The following is a 23,071-nucleotide window of genomic DNA, read 5'->3' on the forward strand; positions in this document are numbered from 1 at the left end:
GTGCGAGACCTAAAAAAAGTGTAGATCTTGTGTATTAATGTTATGTCAGCCAGCCTTCAGGTTGGTCCTAAATCATTTCCTCATAAAATGGGGAGTAAAATCTAGAAGAGCTATGAACAACATTGCTTTTTAATTTTATTGTGCAAAACTGTGTGCTTCTAACATTACTTTTTTATGTAAAAGAACGTAAGCTTGGTCTGAGTTATCAGTGGCTAGAATTCTGAAAGCAATCGTCAGTCATGATATGGAAGATACACTACCTTGCAAGGCTAGTATGTGATAATGATCAATGCAGCAATTAAGTTATATGCCACAAGCAGCTACCACAACTCATTCCTAAGTGATGATGACACAAGTCGACACTACATGAGAAGCCACCTCCACAATGGCCTTGCAGATGCTAACAATCAGTCACCCTGAAAGAACTAGGACCCTAACAAGTACTCTTCAAGAGACCATGCCCAGTGAATAAGAAATGCCTTACTAGTAGACAACAAGAGTTGAGAAATTACCTTTACCACTTTAAACTATTTTTAGGGCTTGTGTGGGACATGTTCTAGTTGAGGTTATTGATTGTTTTATTTTAATTATTTTTTGGCTACTAATACTACACAGGCTCGATCCCGAGGTGACCCACTGTACTCATAGAGTTACTAAGAAAGTAAAGCAAAAGCCAGACACAAAATCCAGCTTCATACAAGGTGACTGGAACGTTACCCTACTGAGTGGTAGGAAATAAACATACAATAGTAAACACAAAGACTTATAGAGGCAGCAGAGAAAACCAATGCTATAATCATCTAGTGTCAAATGCATAAATGTATATATTTCACACCATCTTTTTCACTTTGGGAAGTGAGAAGAATAGTGTTAATACAAATTGAGAACGTTTGTTTCAATGCAAAACAAGAAATCAATAATTGTAGGTGAATAACAAGATGAACAGGATCGAAGTGATCTATGGAATATGTATTTTTCTCTAAAACAATATATTGTTAGCACTTAGGTTAGCTTTATTTCAATTAGCATTTTGATGTCAAAACAGTGAGATAATAAGGCCATGTAATTTGCTCCTATTCACTTAAAGTGGTGTACAATGTACATTTCCTTGTGACCAAATCTGCTTTACCCGATTTTCTGAGTTATTACCGCCTCTTATAGGTAGTCTTGATTGCTCAACTTTGGTACCGCCATGAAGTCAGATACCAAATGGAATTAACTTGGTTATTCATATATAAAACTCTTAAATAAAGATATCTAGATTGCACAAGTATATTTGGGTCTCTTGACATCAGTAAGATCGACCGCAAAGAATACAAAAATTAAAAAACAGACCATACACCTAACCCCTCTCCACCATTATTATGATAAGAACAAATCTACGTTTTTTCACAACTATACAGTACAATTATAAGTCACAAGAGAAACGGCAGTACATACCACCAACACACAAATCAATGTGAGAAGCTACCTCCGAAATCACACATCAAGTTTGTGATACTATGCTTCCCCCATACATGCATCTCATTTAACAGACCAGTCAAAATGAATGACATAATCCAAACCGCGAGTTCTGCAACAGCTCCCAGGGCATAGTAAATTTTCCAAAGCAAGCCTAACTGTCCAAAGATGCAGTCAGTTGTCCGTGAAAGGGTCACCTCGAACAATCACACTACCAACGCACCTCAAATTCTGCTACAGTTCCTTGCCTTTCAAACACATATAAAATAACCAATCAAATGAGATGATAGATTAATGTCATGTGTCGCTAACATACTTTTTTATTGAATTCCCTTTAAAAGGACCTAAAAAAGATACCTTTTGCAGTGTTACACTAAATCAAATGTGAAGATAAAATATAGTAATATTTCTCACTTTCTATATTCCCGCTCATCCTCACTGCTAGAGCTGCTAGAGCTCTGCTGCTTGTGTTTCTTGTGCTTCTTTTTCTTCTTCTTTTTCTTCTTATCAGACTTTTCCAAACTATTCTGCAACTGAAATGTTTAGAAAATGAGTAGCAGCCTTAACAGTAATTCCTTGTCAGAGAGAAATTAATAGTTCACTAGCTCTCCTACAATAACAATGCGAGCAGTACTAACAACTCACAATATGGACAATTTGCATCAAAATAGAACGATCAAGACATGATCACTCAATTGCACCTTTTCTGTAGTTCAACAAAATCAATGTATCCAATGACAGAAGCATAAAAACACAATTACTTAATTGTACATAATTTACAGGGAGTTAAGATATTAGATGCATTACAGAGAAAAAAAAAGACATGATTACTATGGGCCGTCTATCCAAACAATCCCTCAATTTCATATTATTTACATGCATACGGGAAATTATATTTATCCCAGAATAGCAACTTCAAGCCAAGCCATCCAATTCCAAATACTGAAAAGTACAATATTTAACTCCTAAATTGAGTTAGTGATCGAGTGTTTTCATTAGGATTTATGCCTTTCGAAGATCTGAAATACGTATCTGCACTCACATCTGCCTGCACGTTTCTGAGGCTTCATGATCTGTGGAAGGCCAAAACCTGACCGAGAGGGCAACATCTTTCCAGGACACATTTGTGAAAGACTCGTTAAAGCTTGTAGTATCCACCCACGGTCATATTATTTGTGCCAGGTTCCTTAAAGCCCAATGTTCAGCAAAAAAAGGACAGCCTTAAATTTTGTGGCTATATTTCTACAGCCAGAGGGTAAATCTACCGACCCTACGTTGGCATATCAACAAATAAAATAAGCCAGCTGTAATAAGTAGGAGATGGCATTAATAAGCTTATAAAAATTTTGAATTCAGAAAACGTACCATAGGTTAGGGTTTTGACTTAGTGCACTGCTTCCTCGCCTACCCCAACACACTAAACCACAGATACACTAGTGCCATGCCTAACCCAAACAATTCAAAACCCACCTCCACACCCCCTGTTCTGTTCCTTGGCCAAATATGGAGTCAATATTCACTGGATAAAAAAAAAATTTCACTATCAAGGTAGACAACAAAAAAACCTATGAAATCAGAGTTCCAAGGAACAAAGGGACTAAAGCAAGGATCATTGTCTGACTGCTAGATGAAATCACATTTTTTAAGGAAAACCAAAGACGATAAGCTCTCAAAACGTAAGTTAACAATTCATGAAAAGTCAATATGTGCTGCTGGGCACAGTAAAAGGGAAGCAGAAGTTGCCTACTCGTCACACTTTCTTAGAGCACTCTCTCTATCATTGATCAAATTCAGCCTCAAAGCCTTTCAAAGAAAACTGAGTGCATGGAGGCTTGACGGGATCCCAAATCAATCCTCACAGTCTACACGGACCAATGGCAAATAAGCAAAAATTCAGAGAGTGACTGGGGTTACTGAATCAATAACAAAGAAAAGACACATTACACCACAAGAGGTCAGAATAGTAAGATAGGGACTCAGGTGCGCGTCAGACCAGCTTGTTCCACTCCTTTAAATCAAGATGATAACCTAAACAACAAAAAATGGGAGACTCAATATTGAAAGCAGTGTTGAGTATTGTGTATGCAGCATTAGGCCCTTTCTCACTCGTAATGGTCCACTGTTCCACTGATACCTTCAGATGTACACCATATGCATCATGGTGCCACAAGAAGAATATCCACTATTGCTACTGTCTGATCAGAATGAGCTCATGATGTCAGGAATACACCTTCAAGCTGCTGAATACAACAAATGTATAGATATTAACAAACATATCATATATTCAAAAACAAATATTTAAATACTACTTGCACTTTCCAAATGACAGATGTAAAACACTTCAAAATGTTTATCTGTAGTTCCACACATTACTGTTTCTTCAGTTTACATTTGATTAGTACATGTGACCAGACACAAGCTAAAAAAGAGCTTGAAAAATTTTCACACACAAGAAAGTTAGCCAGTGACCGAGCAAAAGGATACAGGAACATGCTAGACTGAAGCAACATATTTCCATAGTGGATGCAATAAAAATCACTATCAGCTCAATTTTCAACCCGTTTCTCATTAAAATCTCAAAAGACAAACACTAATGCAAGAAGATCCATTGTGAGCAAGCTGGAGTACATACTGCTACAGTCTGACTCCAAGATACCTCACTAGTTTTAGTCAATTACCAACCACATAAGAGATGTCTCAATTGCCACAACAGTTAGTAACAATGTGAGTAGAACATGACTAATCCGAAAGAAAGAGGCCACAATTGTGCAACACTGACCCATTTCTGTTTATTGTTATTGTTATCTGAGGTTTATATAGCGCCAAATCGTCAGGTCTCTAGGCGCTCATGACAGAAGCAGTAACAACACCTGAGTAGGTAAACAGGAGGTACAGGTATAACAACATTACTCAAATGGAACAGAAAGCTTCCCTAAACAAGAGTGTTTTCAATGACTTCCAAAAGATCCAGAACTTCTTAGTCAAATCTTGTGTACTCAGGTATCCAAGTTGCTTGGGCAAATATCCTCTCCAGCCCTAACCACAGGTACTAAATGCCCAGATCCCAACCGACTAATAAATTCCATCAGTTAACATGGCTCTCTCTGAACTTGTAGATTTTGGTTCTACATTGACACAGGTGGTTACTGAAAGAGTGCCGGTGCTAGCTTCCTACATAGATGGCTTAATACAAGGAAACCAGAAAAAGTCACAGCTGCCACATGTATGTATATCAAAAATGATCACACAACGTAACTAGAAATGGAAAAACAGGCAGTCAACCACATTGTTAAAGGAAGATTTCACACATGAAACTATGGACATATTACCCAGACTGCATCAGGAAACTGAACTGAGGAATGAAGATTTGAAAGAGAATCCACGTTACAATAACGACCCTATCTTAGGAGTAGCAGAATTGTAATGTGCAAGTAATATGGAGAATTCTGTAACTGCTGGAATCCCCATTTGGATGACACACATTTTCCTTAGCGTTTATTGTTGAGAAGGCACATAGATCCACGACGTCATGCTATGCTCGAGTCAAAGTCTAGTAACTATAATTGCAGACTCATCCTTAACTTTAGAGATGTGGTCTTACATTTGAAAAAGGCTAACCCAGACCTTCAGCATAATGACTTACCCATTGCTTTTTAACCCGACTTCAAAATTAGTGGTACAAAAAGGCAAATGAAAAATCTTTGAAGTCAAGAAAATATTGAGGTTGAAGTCAGACAAATATTCAATTATGTATTTGGCTGAGCGGAGAATTGATTATAATGGATAGCACATTCTTTTCCTCAGCCAGAGATGGAACTTGAATTTATTGAGAGGTCTCCGAATTCTAAAGAAATATTAAAATCTGTAACTGACCCACGCTCCACTCACGATAGAAGGATAAATGGCACAAATTATTTGAGTGACAATGACTCATGTTTGAATGTCATTGTGTCTTGCCATCATGTTCTTATGTCCACCCAGAAACAATAAATAAGACTATAACTTAATTCATAAATTTGATACTCAATGGTTGGTTTTATGTGAGAGTGTTAATAGTAATAGGTCAACCAGATATTGGTAATATTTGATGCCTACTGATTTTTCTTATTCAATGTTTGCCTACCTTGGTGGCAGTCTTTGAAAAGTTTATTTATGCTAATGTTGAATGCTGGATCAGCTGTTTAGGATATGTTTTCATAACAGTAATGGGTGATAGTATCCACCCTGGTCCAGGTGCACGCTCCTAGGCACCCCCAAGCATAGAGCACAACCAAGTAGACTATGTGGAACAGTTTGTTAATTTGACTTTGTTGGTTCTGGGGGTTGGTTTTCCCAGACAATGAGGTATGGTGTAGGTGAGGGAGGGGTGGAGATCTGAGTTTGTGGGGACCTATTTTGCTTTCACACCAAGATGGCACTGGATGGACAGGTCAGCAGCTATAAAGACATACTGAATACAGCACATGATTCACACTACGTTGAAAGTAATCAGTTGGCATATGTGTGGGATTAACAATCCCCAGCAAGGCCTACCACGCTTTACCTTATCTTGATTATCATAAAATTGATATTGCTTTACTTTAATAGACAGTTCGCTGACGATCCCCCTTTGACACCTAATGGGGTTTACAACGTTATTTCTCATTCCAGAGGAGTGGCAATTCTTATACGCAAGTCGGATCATTTTATATTGCAAGAGTGGGTGGAGGTCCCACATGGAAGGGTTGCGAGTGAGGATAGTTGATTCAGTGCCGCTTGGTCTGATGGTGTAAATGTTGATGACCCAAAAAAAATGTTATGCTTAGCTTAAATGTTTCAGATATTCCAATGTTGTGGGTAGGGGACTTCAATTTAGTGTTATTGCCACAGCAAGGCTGGTCATCCAATATGGTTTGAATTCAAACTAATGAACCATGCAGTGTCGGAATACACATAATACTTAAACAGTCATGACAACAGGCAAGATAAGAATTTTACCACTTGCTCTGTTAGATCATCTGGCTATCATGCTGCAGACAGATGATGTAACTCCTTCTCAGAAGGTCAAATACTGGAGGATGAAAGGAACAGAATTGCTGGTTAATTCTGATCTGAAACTAAATAGGGCATTATAGAATATTTTTGCTTTTGACAAAGGGTTTGTGGTGAGGTAGAAACATTGTGGGAAGCATTTAATGTATACATACATGGGATAATAATTTCTCAAGGAGCAGGTATCCTTCGATTATTGCGTTCACAATTAGAAACACTGGAAAGGGAGCTATAGCGAATTGAAATGTCTCATGAGACAAATAAAGATAGACACTTTAATGATCAAAACCAGGCCACCCTGAACGCTTTTAAGGAGGGTGCAGATCGGGAGATGTTCCATCTTGGAGAGCATTCCCAGGCTACAATTTTTGGGAAGAGGGGTTGTCTAGGCAGGAAGTTATCAAGGATTATGAGAGCCTGAAATAAAGAATTTCAGATCTAATTAATAATTCTGGATGTTTTTGTCAATATTTAAGTATACTATGCAACGGTGTACTATATTTGGACCAATTTTCACTGCTGACCAAATTACTGAGAATCTGGATAATGTTGGTCTTGCCGGAGTGAAAGGTGAGAGGCATGAGCTCCTCAACTCCAGTCTTATAGTTGCAGAAATTAAAGAAACAATTGCTAGTTAAGCCGGTGGGAAGACCCCAGGAGGCCATGGTCTTCCGGTGTACTATTATAAAGAATATTCTGATATCCAAATAACTAGATTGCTGAAAGTGTGTAGTTAGATTGCCTCCAACAATAAATTGGGCAGGACTGCCATCAATGCTCCTGGCATAGACCACCTTCTCTTCAGACTACTAACAATAAGATTCTGGCCAAGATACTGGAGCCGAGGACAGCAGCCTTCATTGCGACTGCTGGTGCTTTCTGAGCCATATGTATTTATACCCCAAAGGAGAATAGCTTTTAACATACACACTTTGATAGTTGTTTTACAAAGGGTGGAACAAAATCTCCCTACTGCAACCATCCTACTAGAGGCTGGAAAAAGTGTTTAATTCACTGGAATGGCCGCTTAAAAGGAGATACAAGTGGCAATACAAGTATTTATTTTTTTAGACTTGATACGGGACCCGTGGCTAGTGTGAGGGTTAATGGTTTCTGTGCAGATATGGTGGGGGCGAATGCCAAGGATGTCCGTTATCACTCCTAGTATTTGCTTTAGCTATTGAACCCGTGGTGTGTTTGTTGCGTGAGGCTCACCTCCATCATGCTATCTATATATGGGGAAAATCATTGTTGGTATCTTTATATGCTAATGATAAAAAACTCCATAACAGAATCCAGAAATCAATATGACTCACATTATTACAGATACACTCAAATGTGGCAGTTAAACCGGGTTGTTGATTATTTGGGATAAACATTTGAGGGAGAATTTCAAATGGGCAGGAGTGACATATTTAAGGATGTATATGACTAGAGATACAACTGAACTACTCAAAAGGAATTTTGGGAGTTCACTGGAACATTTATTTATTTATATAATTTGTAAAGCGCCTGATTCACCCCAGATGGGGTATGTCCACGCTGAGGACGTATACAGGCAAAGCACTAGGTGTTAAAAGAGTGAGGTTTTGAGTTTTTTCCTGAAGCTCAGATAATTAGTGCAGAGGTGTATGTCCAAGGGTAGTTGGTTCCAGAGTTGGTGGGCTAGATAGGAAAACGATCTGCCTCCCAATCTGGTTTGCTTAATGCGTGGGATGACCAGAAGGCCTTTCCCATTGGAGCGAAGGGTACGTGATGGTGTGTGTCTGACCAGTTTGTCTGCCAGATATGTAGGACTCAGCTGGTTTATGCCTTTAAACACCATACAGTACAAAAGGGGGTTGTGATGGACGGAGCATCTGGATCAATCAAAAACTCATACCCAGTCAAAAGATCTGGGTTTAATCCATCACCGTTCTTTAGCCCACTCTGCCACCCCAGTTCAGACATGGCTATATGCAAATCAGTCTGACCCTGTGCCTCATGGCAATAGTCCAGCCCGAACTGCCAAGCCATGTCTTCCCTGGACCGGAAACAAGCTTCCGAGGACCTGTTTCTGGCATTCCAGCTGTCTTCAGCCCGGCTTGCTTGAATCCAGTGGCAAAGTGAGCAAGGGGCTCACGTCTGAGCATACCCTGCCACACTTATGGCGGCCAAAAACAGTACAAAAGGGGGTGGTGATCCCCTTTTGTATCGCTTTGTTCGCCCTAAGTTGGCAGGGTATGCTAAGACGTGAGTCCCTTGCTCACATGGCCACTGAATTCAAGATAGCCTGGCTGATGAGGGTTATGAATCCGAAACCGGTCCCAGGATGCTTGTTTCCGGTCCAGGGAAGACATGGCTTGGCAGTTCGGGCTGGACGGTTCCCATGAGGCACAGGGTCAGAATGATTTGCATATGGCCATGGTGGAGAAGTGTGGCTCAGGGGTTAGAGGCGGCAGACCCGGAAGCTAAGATCGGCCCTGGACCAGGGTTCAATTCCCCGCCCCGACGGGGGTTGGGCTCAATAATTCCACGGGCTCGATAATTCTCACTCCGGTGCCTACTCGACTCACGGGTTCACACTCTGCGACTCTGGGCAATAGCTTGCTTAATCTCCACAACGGCCCCTCGCGGCGGGATGCCTGGCTTTCACCTTGTGGATACCCTTCCGGGTTATCTCACAGGGGAATACCAGGACAGGTTCCCTAAGCAAGCGCATAGATGCCTGCGATGTGGGCGATTTGCGCTATATAAATACATGTACATGTCTGAACTGGGGTGGCTGAGTGAGTTAAAGAATGGTGATGGATTACACCCAGATCAGTTGACTGGGGGTGAGTGTTTGATTTGCTCAAATGCTCCATCCATAATCCCCTTTTGTAACGCTTTAAACACCATACAGCAGATTTTGAATTGGATTCTTTTACGTATGGGTAACCAGTGAAGTTTGCGTAGCAGGGGAAGTGACGGGGCGCAATAGGTTGCACTGGATACCAGTCGTGCTGCTGTGTTCTGCACCACCTGTAAACTGTTCATGGCAGATTCTTTGGCAGAGATCAGCAAAGCATTACTGAAATCCAGGCGACTTACTACTAAGGCATGTACCAGAGTATTACGTGTAGAAGCAGGAAGGAAGTGAAAGACCTTGCGGAGCAGGCTGAGTGCATAGAAGCAAGCTCGTTTGGTTGTAGCCATGTGATCATCAAGATTGAGTTTACAGTCTATTAAGACCCCCAGGTTTTTAACCACTAGTTTAGGGGATGGTGCCGAGCCCAGTTCCTCTGGCCACAAGCTAGGTGACCAGCTGGTGACTGCGTCTTTGAAGAGCATTATTTCTGTTTTTCCTGCATTTAGCGGCAGGAAATTGCTGCTCATCCATGATGTTATGGTTCTCATGCCTTCTGCGAATATGTTTTTAATGTTGGGGATGTCTTTATCAAAGGAAAGGAGGAGCTGAGTGTCATCTGCGTAGGAAATGGGGGTAAACCCGATTTTCCTGAGGAGTGCAGCAAGTGGTGCTACATATACATTGAATAGTGAGGGGCTAAGGCAGGAGCCCTGTTGTACCCCTTTGGTTACTTAAGTGGTCTTGGATCTGAAGGGTCCAAGGTTCACCGTTTGGGTTCTGCCTTTGAGACAGTCCCTCATCCAGTCTAGTGCTGTATCCTGGAGGCCTATAGATCTTAGTCTTTCCAGCAGAATCTTGTGTCAAATGGTGACGAATGCGGCAGACAGGTCGAGCAGTATGAGAATTACTGCTCGGCCGGCGGCCGCCTGCATTCGAATGTCATCTATCTATCAGTGCTGTACCTGGGACGGAATCCTGACTGTGAGTGATCAAGACAGTTGGAGGATTCAATAAATGCAGATAGATGTGTGTTAATATGTTTTTCCAACAATTTTCTGTAAAGGGGAAGGAGTGAAATGGGTCGATAGTTTGCGATTACATCGGGAGGCAATTTGGTGTTTTTACTGATGGGCATAATCTGGGCGGCTTTCTATTCTTCATGAAGCCTACCTTCTTTAATTGAACTATTCAGAATGGCACAAAGCGGTGCTGCCAGTGCAGCTGCGAGTTTTTGGGCAGTTTTAGCTGGTGATAGAAATTTGAAACACAGGTTCAGCCTTAACTACTGCTTCTTATATTGGTGTTAGGAAGTATATTGTTGATTAAGATGGTTGTGATGCCGAAATGTTTATCTCTCATCACAAAAATTTCCCAATCTGCACAACTGCCAAATTTTTCAGAAAACTTACGCAGGTACTACTGAGATTAATATAGGGTGGTAAAAGTGTGGCTATTGGGAGTTGCTTACACAACTGATGATAATAAGTGGGTTATCAGTAAAAAAACAATTTTATATTGTTTAGTAGCGCAGGCACATGATGTCAAATACCGATTTGGTAAGCAGCCCTCAATCATACAAGTGAGGCTAAAATACAGGGGGGGGGGGCTAAAGCAAAATTGCTGGCATCGTCAATTTGCAAGAAACCTACTTTTCACATGGGACAACCAGATTGGCCTGGTGGAAAAAATAGTCACAAAAGCAGGAGATGAAATACCATATTTCCCTCTGTTGGACATAGTTTGTAACCTTCTGTTCAAAGCACTCGTAAAAATCTACTAGAAATGCATTAAGGGACAGGGGCTTCACAGTGGTAAGTGATCTTTTTCCGGATGGTGCGTTCATGGGTTCGCAGGAGTACAAGACTAGGGGAGGTAGTCCCCTTAGCAATTATGCTCTACTAAAGACTGCTAATGGCAGCTAAATCGACACATCCTGATGTCCCTTAGCCACCTGTAGAATCGGTCTTACTCAACATGATTCTGCAAGGTGATATGGGAAAGACCATCTCTTTCATGTGTACCAAAATGGTGAATTGTGAAGTGGCACCAGAATACATAGCCAGGCAGTCATGGAGAATGAACTCGGACAATCGCTGGGTGATGCTTTAAGGAGGTACGGCTGTGCTCAAGTTAAAGAAAATCTGTTTAACTACAAGCACAAATTGAAACAGTTTAACTTTGTTCACATCTATACATTGAATGCATGGCAAAATTCTCCCCAAGGGAATTGTTGAATGTGAAAAATGTAGAGCAACTAATACAATGTATTTACACATGGCATGGTTGTGTCCAACGGTCATAGAGTTTTGGCACTAAGGGCTGAAACGATTGGGGAAATGATCAAGAGCGTTCTTGACCCAACATCCATTATGCCTATTTTGGGACATACAAAAGCTGCACCCCTAAAGAGTTTGCAATCTTGTATCTCTGATATTATTAGCTATGAGGAGTGTGGCTATGCATTGGATGAGTTCAGAATTGCTTAAGTAAGAAACGTGGCTTAAAGACTTATTGCACTTGGATGAATAAATATGCTGCTACCACTCACACTACTGTTCGTTAAAAGGGCAATACGTTCCCATCTAATACAACGAATAACAAACGGACTCTTAAGTTATACGCTGCTCGAGGATACGACTGCATGTTATTTAAATCATGGAAGTGGGGCAACAAATAAGTTTGTAACTATTGCTCTTGATAATTATCGTATGGGTAATTTCTTGAAGCATGAAATTATGATGCTGTGGCTGTCTGTGGTGCTTCTGTATGAGCAGTAACCTCTAGCATCACATCTGTAGATGGCTATGTACCAAAAAACTTAAATAAGAAAAAAATACATTGTTAAACAATATTCACCATGTGATTTTAGCATCCATGAGAAAATGCACCTAGAAGAGCTGTCAGAAAAAAAGTCCTGCGAGACGTATTAAATGCCCCTCTTTCACATCTGCCCTAAACCTCATATTTCTTTCTGGACTAGCATGCCTAAGTTGAGTAATCAGACAAAATAAACCTAGTTGCATTCATGTTACGACTGTGCATTTTGTACCACTGCCAGCAACTGGATTTTATCCCTAAAAAGCATATCATAAATCAAGCATGACGGGATCCATGAGTTAGTGGCTGATCAGGAGATTTATGAGCAATGTCAGCAAACAACTGTCAGTGAATATACTCTTCAGGAAACAATTTGTAGATATAGGGATCATTTTTATGTGCTCCTTCTCCTACATACAATAATTATTATTCCATTGTTCGTCCGGTAAGTCAGTGACCAACAGAGAGAGCTGCCTCACTGTTGCTTTTAAGCTCTTTCAGAGTTGCAGAAGTAAATCTCATTTATCCTCTACAGTCAAGCTTAACTTCAGTGGTCCTGTCTGGCCACTTACTCGAGTCTTCCCACAGCAAAAGAAGCTCTCTGTAAAGTGGCCTAACGAAACTTGAGGGGGCCTGCCTCTGGACTCAATCAGGAGCTCTCAGGCCAAGGTTCTATGCTGAGAGGGGCCCCTGGAGCTCGTGCCCCCCGCACAGCAGGGGGTGCGAGGGGCATATGTTGCGCCACTTCGCTGTCATATTAATGCAACTGACGTCTGTGCCCTGCTGCAACAGGACCAGTGGACAAGGCAGCAACAGACATTTTCTCTCATTTTGAAGCTGCCTTGCATATTGGATTGGGCGCTACACTCTATTGCATGTAGGAGGCAGTGTCTGCTACTCGTCAGGGCTGTATAACTTTTGTCTTCTTTTGAAGCTGTATTGCTTATTATATTGGGCACCTACTGTATTCAGGATGACTATATTAACATTCAAGTGAGCGCGTGGAGCCCAGTGAAAACCTTAATAGATGTTACTGTGTAGTACACTTGGTCAATTACTGGCAGAGCACCCCTTTAAATCTGCACAATGGTCTTTGTGCTTTAGTCTCTGAACTCTGAATTTCCCAGTCGCAACATAATGTTTCCAATACTATCCTGAATCTGGCACCAATCACTCCAGTAACAGCATTAGCAGCCTGCAGAGTAAATGCACACCACAAATCCCCATCAGCATAGTGAGGAAACTCTCAAATGCACCTCTGCTAAGCAAGCAAACAATACAATTTTTGGGCTCAAGGCACCATATGATTCATGCCAGACTAGTGAATGATGTTGTGCTCGTCCACATGACTTTCAACTAGTGAGAGCATAATAAATGAAGGGGATTTTAAAAAAAATCACGGTGCACTGCACTATACTTCAAAAAGTTGGAAACCCCAATACCCTATTTTTTATGAAACTAAAAGATGGACTTCTGAGTGGGATAGATTACCTGATATCACATGGCATTAGCAGACAGTATGCATTAACGCAGGAGATTCTGAAGCATCCCGGATGCCGATCTGAAGTTCCGCCTTTACAGTAGTAGCTGGCAGGGAACGGGAGTGGAGGGGCGGGTCGCAGGAGGGATGGGAGTGGGAATTACAAATTATTTAACCTCCTCGCCGCGTCTCTCTTAAATCATCTCTCCTACGTTGTCCTGCGTCGTCTCTCTCCCAGAACCAGGAAGCCCACAGGCTCCCTCCCCATAGCCAATCACAACGTTGCAATTCAGAATTGTGATTGGTCTGAATGTAGTGGCTCGGCGGTCAGATTGGAAATGGGAGGATGGGCATGTTCCTCACCAGGCTGTGTAATGCCAGAGAGTGCCGGCCAAGCAGTCCTGTGCACTTTGAAGTGCAGCAACTCCTCCTCCCGGACGTCACGGGAGTCCTATCCCTGCCCAACCTGGCCAGGAAAAGAAAATAAGCATTTGCAATGCAATAGGTATCACTTTTGTCGAAGCTATTGGCATTGTAAATGGCAAGGTTTTTTATTTATGGTTTTTGGTTTGCAGTGGAGTGATTATTTAAAGAACAAAGTGCACGCTATACCATATTAAAAGCTCGCCGTGGTCCGGCGACAGGCACTTGTTGCACACCGGATGGAGGTCGATGTGTGGGTATTTCGAGTAACACACCGGACATCTCTTGAATGGACTTCGGTCCATGATGGTCGATGAGTCTTGAGCGTCAACTAGGCCCTCCGCGCCGAAAGCACGCGGAAGTACAGAGCTCGGCTCGGAGCCGAGGAAAGTTGCGAAGCCGAACGCAAGACAATACCGACGCAAGTCCCAAAGACCTTTTGGTCTCAAAGTCAAGTTGGGCTAATACTGATTGATTCCGACAAGAGGGAACCAAAGACATCCGAACCCAATGGCGGAAAAAAACAATCTGGGGATGGAGTCGATGCCCATGCACACTGTAGTCCAGGGGAGGAGCCACCTATCTCGTGATACTTCGAAGACTCTTCCAGAACAACAATGTGCAATCATCCGGACCCAACACTAGGCGGCGATCTATGCACAGATATGAATTCAGCAGCCCACATGCCTCGAACAGCTATGGCCATGTTAACTTGCCAAATTACACACAACCATGGTAAACGCTACTTAGAGCCCACTTATGGACAACAGTGGTGAACTGCAGGCATGCACTGTATGCAGGAAGCTTTTGCTGATGATGTATATATTTCACACAGCTGCAACAGTGGAGCAAAAACACAAGTATGCTCTGTTTAAAGACAGCTATGACTCCAATGTCGCCGACTAGAAAAGATGTGTAGAGAGATGTGCTAAATGTTTTTTTTATTTGCATTGGATTCATTATTTATTTTTTAAAGTGTACGCTATACTACTCGGAAGACAACATGTCTTGAAGAGACAGTGCATGTGCTGCTTTTCAGAGACCTAAAAAGCACTTTTAGCAGGTAGGCATAAATGGCAAAAGGATGCACTCCAACATCAAAAGACTGTGACTGGAAACAAAAAAAAATGCATCTTCAAAAAGAGCACCAACTAAGTGACTGGAAACCGGAGAAACAGAAACGAACTGACCTCAAATTAAAAAGAAACTCGTCATTGAGAAGGTGGGACTGACTAGGGGCCCGATGTAGGTCGCCAATTACCGGTCGGTAAAGGCCGAATTCGGCCGTTACCGACCGGTATTTGGGAATTGACATGCAGGTGGCATTTAATTTACAGAATCGGTATATTTACCGATTCGGTAAATTTACCGATTCTGTAAAATACAGATGTAGGTGGCACTGGAAACAGTGCCACAGGCCATTACTGATTCGTTATTTACCATGAAATACTATTACATGGTAAATAACGAATTCCAGTGTACATGCACATCTGTGCATGTACACCTGTGTCACATGGCACACAAGGTAAAATCAGGGGTGCAACAGGGTGTCAAAGTGACACCCTGTCCCCCTTGTAAAATCGGTAATTTTACCGATTCGGTTATTACCGAATCGGTATTTTCTATTGAATCCTATGGGCTTCAAGGCCCATAGGAATCAATGGCAAATACCGATTCGGTAATTACCGAATCTTACCGATTCGGTATTTTTACCGAATTTTTTACCTACATAGAAATTACCGAATAGTAAATACCGAATCGGTAAAATTCGGTATTTACCATTCGGTAATTTGCTATTACCTACATCTAGGCCATAGTGAGGTGGCAACCGTGGAGTTTACAGGGGATATTAAAGATAATTAATTTACTTTTGTCAGCACAACATAAGAAGGGGTTGAATATATCTTTCCAAAATTTATTCAGCCCAACACTATATGGAATAGTGTGCTTTTTGATCACCAAAGTATTTTTAAGAAATAAATCCTTCATAAATTATTGAAGTACATATAAAGAATGCAATGTTTGTACTGGGCATCAAGTTATGCCAGATTACAGCGATGGAGATGTTCCCTCTAACAGGAAAGTTACTTTTCCTGGCAGTGCTCACACACTCCTGGTATTTATGGTACTTGAAATTATGTATTCTATTAAATATTGAAAACTACAGAAATAACGGCGAGACTATTTGAATGCATAACCTTTGACACGAACAGAGCTTTTGGACTATTTGTGCCCCAGAAAGAGAAAACCTGCGAAAATTGGAGTACTTCAGATGTTTCCGTTCACTTTGTACTTATGCAGTTCTGATGCATCATCACAAATTCCAAAGCACAAGTAAAATTATTTAGGCTGAATCTTCAGTCTGTAAGTCAGTCGGGTTTGTTTGCTTGCGGAGAAAAACTCACCCCTAACCTATACGCCCCATCATTTGAAAAAGTCACCAGCCTGGACTGCCTTTAAACGTTTTAGCAGGTTTTGTTTTTAAAGCGGTGGAGAGGAGAGCATCCTTTTTAGGTCTCGGACCGGAAATGCTGGCTTGCCAGCTTCCGGTAGGAGATCTTATGTTTCTTAGTAGGGTTGTTTAACCCTCCTCACTCCTCCATTGGCTGGCTTCCTAAACGGAGGCCAGCCATTGGAGGAGATCCCCGTCCCTCTAAAGAAGCTCCGTCTTTTTCGGATTTGGGGGCGTAAGTTTTGCTGTTCTTTGGGCAGTGACGTCGTCCGTCACTCAGGACAGCAAAACACGCCCCCCAATCCGAAAATGGCAGCGCTTTTATTGTGCCATTTCGCGCCGACGGCCGCCCCAAGAAGTCGCCGAGTCCTCGCCCTTGCTGCTGCATTACTGCAAGGGAGCTTGCGATGGCCGGGGAGTTAGGCGGAGGCAGCCCGGCCCAGACAGGAGGTACGGAGCACAAGCAGCAGCCTCACCACACCCCGAAGCCAACCCTCGCGTCCTCTATATAAAGCCCATAGAGCCGTTTCATCTCACTGCATTGTCCGCAAAGCCAGTTTTGTCTAACTCTTCCAACCACCCCCTGGCAAAGTCCCCTTCCGACTTCCGCATCGGAGCGCTCTGGGGTAGCCTCGGGGTCTGGGACGATGCGCTCCGGCGCTTTGCATAGCAGGGTTCGGTTCCAGACTTAGCATTTTTCAAATCGTGTTCTAATAACCTGTTCTGCCGACACCTTTGCTGTTGGCCTGGGGAAACATCCAGTGTTTTCACTACCTAGTGCCCCGACGATCTCCCCAGTACGGCCTCCACCCACCCCCCTTTCCTCCCTCCCTCCCTTCCCTACAGCGAGATATGGGGCCCTGTGTGGCGCGGGCCCGGGAGTGCCGGCCGGCTCCCGGCTCACGAGCCACTGCTTGGCACACCTTTCTGAAATTAGAACCCTCTGGTCTTTGGTCTCATCCCAAGTGTATTTTCATAGTCACATTTAGTTATCAAGGGTAAATCACTTTATCCCATGAGATGCCTTATCTACAATGTTTAATAACAGACTTGATTGTTAAGTTCGTCATGACAAAAAATAGGTTGAGGTGTAACCTCTGATTTCCTCTGTTACTAACAAAATACGTTTCAACTTGAACAGGACTCGGACTTCAGTGGAATTGCTCGTCGCACCAGAAATTGGTGTATAAAAAAAGTAGTTTTATTCTTGTTGGTGACATCAGGTCCCCAGCGAGAACCCATATTTTCGGGGTAAGCTTTGGAAAGATATTTAGCACCTTCAAATATATTCACCAAGCTCTCATCTTCTCACTGTTCTGTTTAGGGTCCCCTAAAATATGGTCCTTCATAAAGTTTCTGTGGGAATTAATGGGACGAGGAATCGTGTTCTAATAACCCGTTCTGCCGACACCTTTGCTGTTGGCCTGGGGAAACATCCAGTGTTTTCACTGCCTAGTGCCCCGACGATCTCCCCAGTACGGCCTCCACCACCCCCCCCCCTCCTCCCCCCGCTCCCCTCCCCCTGGGTGGCGCGAGCCCGGGAGTGCCGGCCGGCTCACGAGCCACTGCTTGGCACACTGGTTGGGGACGGCGGGATTCAGCTGTTTAGTTCACTCCTCCCACCGCTCCCATTTCCACACATTGGTCTTGCTGCTCCCCGCGGTCCGGCTCAGAGCAGCTAAATTAACTATCGCTCCTAATCCGGCGGCACACTTAGACGACGGCGATAGCAGGGAGTTTGCCTGGTTTGGGAGCCATGCTCTCTCCTCTGGCAAGGCATCCGCCCGTTTGTCAATGTGGGGGCAGAAGGCGGCAACTCCATCACTGGGGCATCCTGGCGCAGCGGGGCGCATTAGTTTCGGGGCAGTGGATGCACGCAGGCGGTTTGGTGGTTTAGGGCGGGTGATATGGGGTGGTCCTTACCTGTGAGCCGGCCTTCATATTTCTCCGGTCCCCCATAGCGCTGGGCCGGAGTTGAAAGTGAGATTGCTCATGCCCACACCAACTTGCCATACCACCACCCCCTGCCCCCCCTCCCTCCTTTCCCTACAGCGAGATATGGGGCCCTGGGTGGCGCGGGCCCGGGAGTGCCGGCAACTCCATCACTGGGGCATCCTGGCGCTGCGGGGCGCACACACGTGTGTTCCAGCGCCACCCTCCCTGGCGCTCTGGTGAGTTTCAGAGCGCCACCATATTAGAGAACAGCGCGTTTTATGAATCTTCACAAAACTTTCTAAAAATAAAGTTCATCCACCTCGGCTCCTTTCTGTAACGTTACGATGTGGTACATCAAGCAGGAGCCAAGAAAATGAGGTGGGTGTCCCAAAATGCAAATTTCCCATTCTGTAACCCCCTGTAAACAAAACCTCGGAATTCTGCGCGCGCACGCGGGTCACAAAGGAGCCCTTTCTGCACTGAGCGGAAATTGAAGGGTCTGCTGGACACACATCGATCTGTCCGAAAATGGACTTTGCTGGTGCCTACTGTAGTCTGTATTTCTACATCTTTTTTTAAACATTGGTGATCTATTTTTTTCAGTTTAAAAAACACACAGTTTCGTTGTCCCCTCATAGCTTTCAGGCAGTTAGATTTATTTTCTAACTTGTTTCGCCTGGAGTCTGTAGCTTTTCTACCGTATCTTATTAATATCTATCCTGGCGCGATCTGCGAGTAAACGATGTTGTGAGCAACGGGGTGAGGTGTAAGTGAGAAGAGGCCCACGTGTGAGTAGGCACAGTCATGAGACAGAGGATGCTGTGAGCAGGTGAGAATGGATATTGATTGACTGAGTACTGTGATGAGTGATGTGGAGCCCATTACAACTGAGAGGGGGCCACATGCGTGCAAACTGTGTCAGAAGCAAGAGAGTGACGTGTGATCTAGAACAGGCCCATTTGTCAAGGTGATTCCTTTCACAAAGGAGTCAGAGTGCTGATTGCACCCTTCAGTAGCTTAGCATAGTGCTGTACGTGAGCGAGTAGAGACCATGTACAGGTGTGTTTCCATAAGGAACTATATTAGAACTCTGTGCGAGAATCCATGTGCAAGGGTGAGCTGGCGGTCCCAGGGCAGCGGCGGCCAGGGGCTCCTCCCTGCACCGCCCGATGCTGTGACTGCTGCTCTCCCGGGGGCGGGGAGTGCAGAGGAGGGTCAGGAGGCAGCGAAAGGAGAGGAGCATCCCGGAGCAAGTGCAGGCGAAGGGTGCGAGGAGGGACAGCACGGAGGTAAGGAGGGACAGCACGGAGGTACAACACGGAGGTAAGGAGGGACAGCAAGGAGGTAAGGAGGGACAGCACGGAGGTATGGAGGGACAGCACGGAGATAAGGAGGGACAGCACGGAGGTAAGTAGGGACAGCACGGAGGTAAGGAGGGACAGCAGGGTGGTACAGCACGGAGGTAAGGAGGTACAGCACGGAGGTAAGGAGGTACAGCACGGAGGTAAGGAGGTACAGCACGGAGGTACAGCACGGAGGTAAGGAGGGACAGCATGGAGGTAAGGAGGGACAGCAGGGAGGGACAGCACGGAGGTAAGGAGGGACAGCACGGAGTTACAACACGGAGGTAAGGAGGGACAGCAAGGAGGTAAGGAGGGACAGCACGGAGGTATGGAGGGACAGCATGGAGATAAGGAGGGACAGCACAGAGATAAGGAGGGACAGCACAGATAAGGAGGGACAGCACGGAGGTAAGGAGGGACAGCAGGGATGTACAGTAAGGAGGGACAGCACAGAGATAAGGAGGGACAGCACGGAGGTAAGGAGGTACAGCACGGAGGTAAGGAGGGACAGCACGGAGTTAAGGAGGGACAGCACGGAGTTAAGGAGGGACAGCAGGGAGGTTCAGCACGGAGGTAAGGAGGGACAGCACGGAGGTAAGGAGGGACAGCACGGAGGTAAGGAGGGACAGCACGGAGGTAAGGAGGGACAGCAGGGAGGTACAGCACGGAGGTAAGGAGGGACAGCACGGAGGTAAGGAGGGACAGCAGGGAGGGACAGCACGGAGGTAAGGAGGGACAGCACGGAGGTAAGGAGGGACAGCACGGAGGTAAGGAGGGACAGCACGGAGGTAAGGAGGGACAGCACGGAGGGACAGCACAGAGGTAAGGAGGGACAGCACAGAGGTAAGGAGGGACAGCACGGAGGTAAGGAGAGACAGCATGGAGGTAAGGAGAGACAGCAGGGAGGTAAGGAGGGACAGCAGGAGGTAAGGAGGGACAGCAGGGAGGTAAGGAGGGACAGCGGGGAGGTAAGGAGGGACAGCGGGGAGGTAAGGAGGGACAGCACTGGCTGTGCTTGCTCCCCTGGCAGTGCTTGCTCCCCTGCCCCCTGGCTGTGCTTGCTCCCCTGCCCCCTAGCTGTGCTTGCTCCCCTGCTCCCTGGCTGTGCTTGCTCCCCTGCCCCCTGGTTCCCCTGCCCCTGGCTGTGCTTGCTCCCCTGCCCCCTGGCTGTGCTTGCTCCCCTGCCCCCTGGCTGTGCTTGCTCCCCTGCCCCCTGGCTGTGCTTGCTCCCCTGCCCCCTGGCTGTGCTTGCTCCCCTGCCCCCTGGCTGTGCTTGCTCCCCTGCCCCCTGGCTGTGCTTGCTTCCCTGTCCCCTGGCTGTGCTTGCTTCCCTGCCCCCTGGCTGTGCTTGCTTCCCTGCTTCCCTGCCCACTCGCTGTGCTTGGTCTCCAGTGTGTGGCTCTGGGTGTGTGTGTGTGTGTGTGTGGCTCTGGGTGTGTGGCTCTGGGTGTGTGGCTCTGGGTGTGTGGCTCTGGATGTGTGGCTCTGGATGTGTGGCTCTGGGTGTGTGTGTGTGGCTCTGGGTGTGTGGCTCTGGGTGTGTGTGTGTGTGGAGGGACAGCATGGAGATAAGGAGGGACAGCACAGAGATAAGGAGGGACAGCACAGAGATAAGGAGGGACAGCACGGAGGTAAGGAGGGACAGCACGGAGGTAAGGAGGGACAGCACGGAGGTAAGGAGGGACAGCACGGAGGTAAGGAGGGACAGCACAGAGGTACAGCACGGAGGTAAGGAGGGACAGCACGGAGGTAAGGAGGGACAGCACGGAGGTAAGGAGGGACAGCACGGAGGTAAGAAGGTACAGCACCGAGGTATAACATGGAGGTAAGGAGGTACAGCACGGAGGTAAGGAGGGACAGCACGGAGGTAGGGAGGGACAGCACGGAGGTAAGGAGGGACAGCAGGGAGGTAAGGAGGGACAGCACGGAGTTAAGGAGGGACAGCAGGGAGGTACAGCACGGAGGTAAGGAGGGACAGCACGGAGGTAAGGAGGGACAGCACGGAGGTAAGGAGGGACAGCACGGAGGTAAGGAGGGACAGCAGGGAGGTACAGCACGGAGGTAAGGAGGGACAGCACGGAGGTAAGGAGGGACAGCACGGAGGTAAGGAGGGACAGCAGGGAGGGACAGCACGGAGGTAAGGAGGGACAGCACAGAGGTAAGGAGGGACAGCACGGAGGTAAGGAGGGACAGCAGGGAGGGACAGCACAGAGGTAAGGAGGGACAGCACGGAGGTAAGGAGAGACAACAGGGAGGTAAGGAGGGACAACAGGGAGGTAAGGAGGGACAACAGAGAGGTAAGGAGGGACAGCAGAGAGGTAAGGAGGGACAGCAGAGAGGTAAAGAGGGACAGCAGAGAGGTAAGGAGGGACAGCGGGGAGGTAAGGAGGGACAGCGGGGAGGTAAGGAGGCACAGCAGGGAGGTAAGGAGGTACAGCAGGGAGGTAAGGAGGGACAGCACTGGCTGTGCTTGCTCCCCTGGCTGTGCTTGCTCCCCTGCCCCCTGGCTGTGCTTGCTTCCCTGCCCCCTGGCTGTGTTTGCTTCCCTGGCTGTGCTTGCTTCCCTGCCCACTCGCTGTGCTTGGTCTCCAGTGTGTGTGTGTGGCTCTGGGTGTGTGTGTGTGTGTGTGGCTCTGGGTGTGTGGCTCTGGGTGTGTGGCTCTGGATGTGTGGCTCTGGATGTGTGGCTCTGGGTGTGTGGCTCTGGGTGTGTGTGTGTGTGGCTCTGTGTGTGTGTGTGGCTCTGGGGGTGTGTGTGTGGCTCTGGGTGTGTGTGTGTGTGTGTGGCTCTGGGTGTGTGTGTGTGGCTCTGGGTGTGTGTGTGGCTCTGGGTGTGTGTGGCTGTGTGTGTGTGTGGCTCTGGGTGTGTGTGTGTGTGTGGCTCTGGGTGTGTGTGTGTGTGGCTCTGGGTGTGTTGCGCTCTGGGTGTGTGTGTGTGTGTGGCTCTGGGTGTGTGTGTGTGTGGCTCTGGGTGTGTGTGTGTGGCTCTGGGTGTGTGTGTGTGGCTCTGGGTGTGTGTGTGTGTGTGTGTGTGGCTCTGGGTGTGTGTGTGTGTGGCTCTGGGTGTGTGTGTGTGGCTCTGGGTGTGTGTGTGTGTGTGTGTGTGGCTCTGGGTGTGTGTGTGGCTCTGGGTGTGTGTGTGTGGCTCTGGGTGTGTGTGTGGCTCTGGGTGTGTGTGTGTGGCTCTGGTTGTGTGTGTGTGTGGCTCTGGGTGTGTGTGACTCTGGGTGTGTGTGTGGCTCTGTGTGTGTGTGTGTGGCTGTGTGTGTGTGTGTGGCTCTGGGTGTGTGTGTGGCTCT

At 45.9% G+C, this 23,071-nt stretch overlaps 1 protein-coding gene across 1 annotated transcript in view; it reads right to left on the minus strand.

Moving 5' to 3' along the window:
* The window catches only part of CWC25 (CWC25 spliceosome associated protein), a 167,688-nt gene that overhangs the window by 110,895 nt on the left and 33,722 nt on the right, over window positions 1–23,071 (minus strand). Inside the window, exon 5 of the mRNA XM_086924324.1 lies at window positions 1,876–1,994. Within this exon, the coding sequence (XP_086780450.1) occupies window positions 1,876–1,994 (119 nt within the window). The remainder of the gene's footprint in view (window positions 1–1,875; window positions 1,995–23,071) is intronic.

The sequence above is a fragment of the Lissotriton vulgaris genome, chromosome 5 (assembly GCF_964263255.1).
Source record: "Lissotriton vulgaris chromosome 5, aLisVul1.2, whole genome shotgun sequence".
NCBI classification, from domain to species: domain Eukaryota; kingdom Metazoa; phylum Chordata; class Amphibia; order Caudata; family Salamandridae; genus Lissotriton; species Lissotriton vulgaris.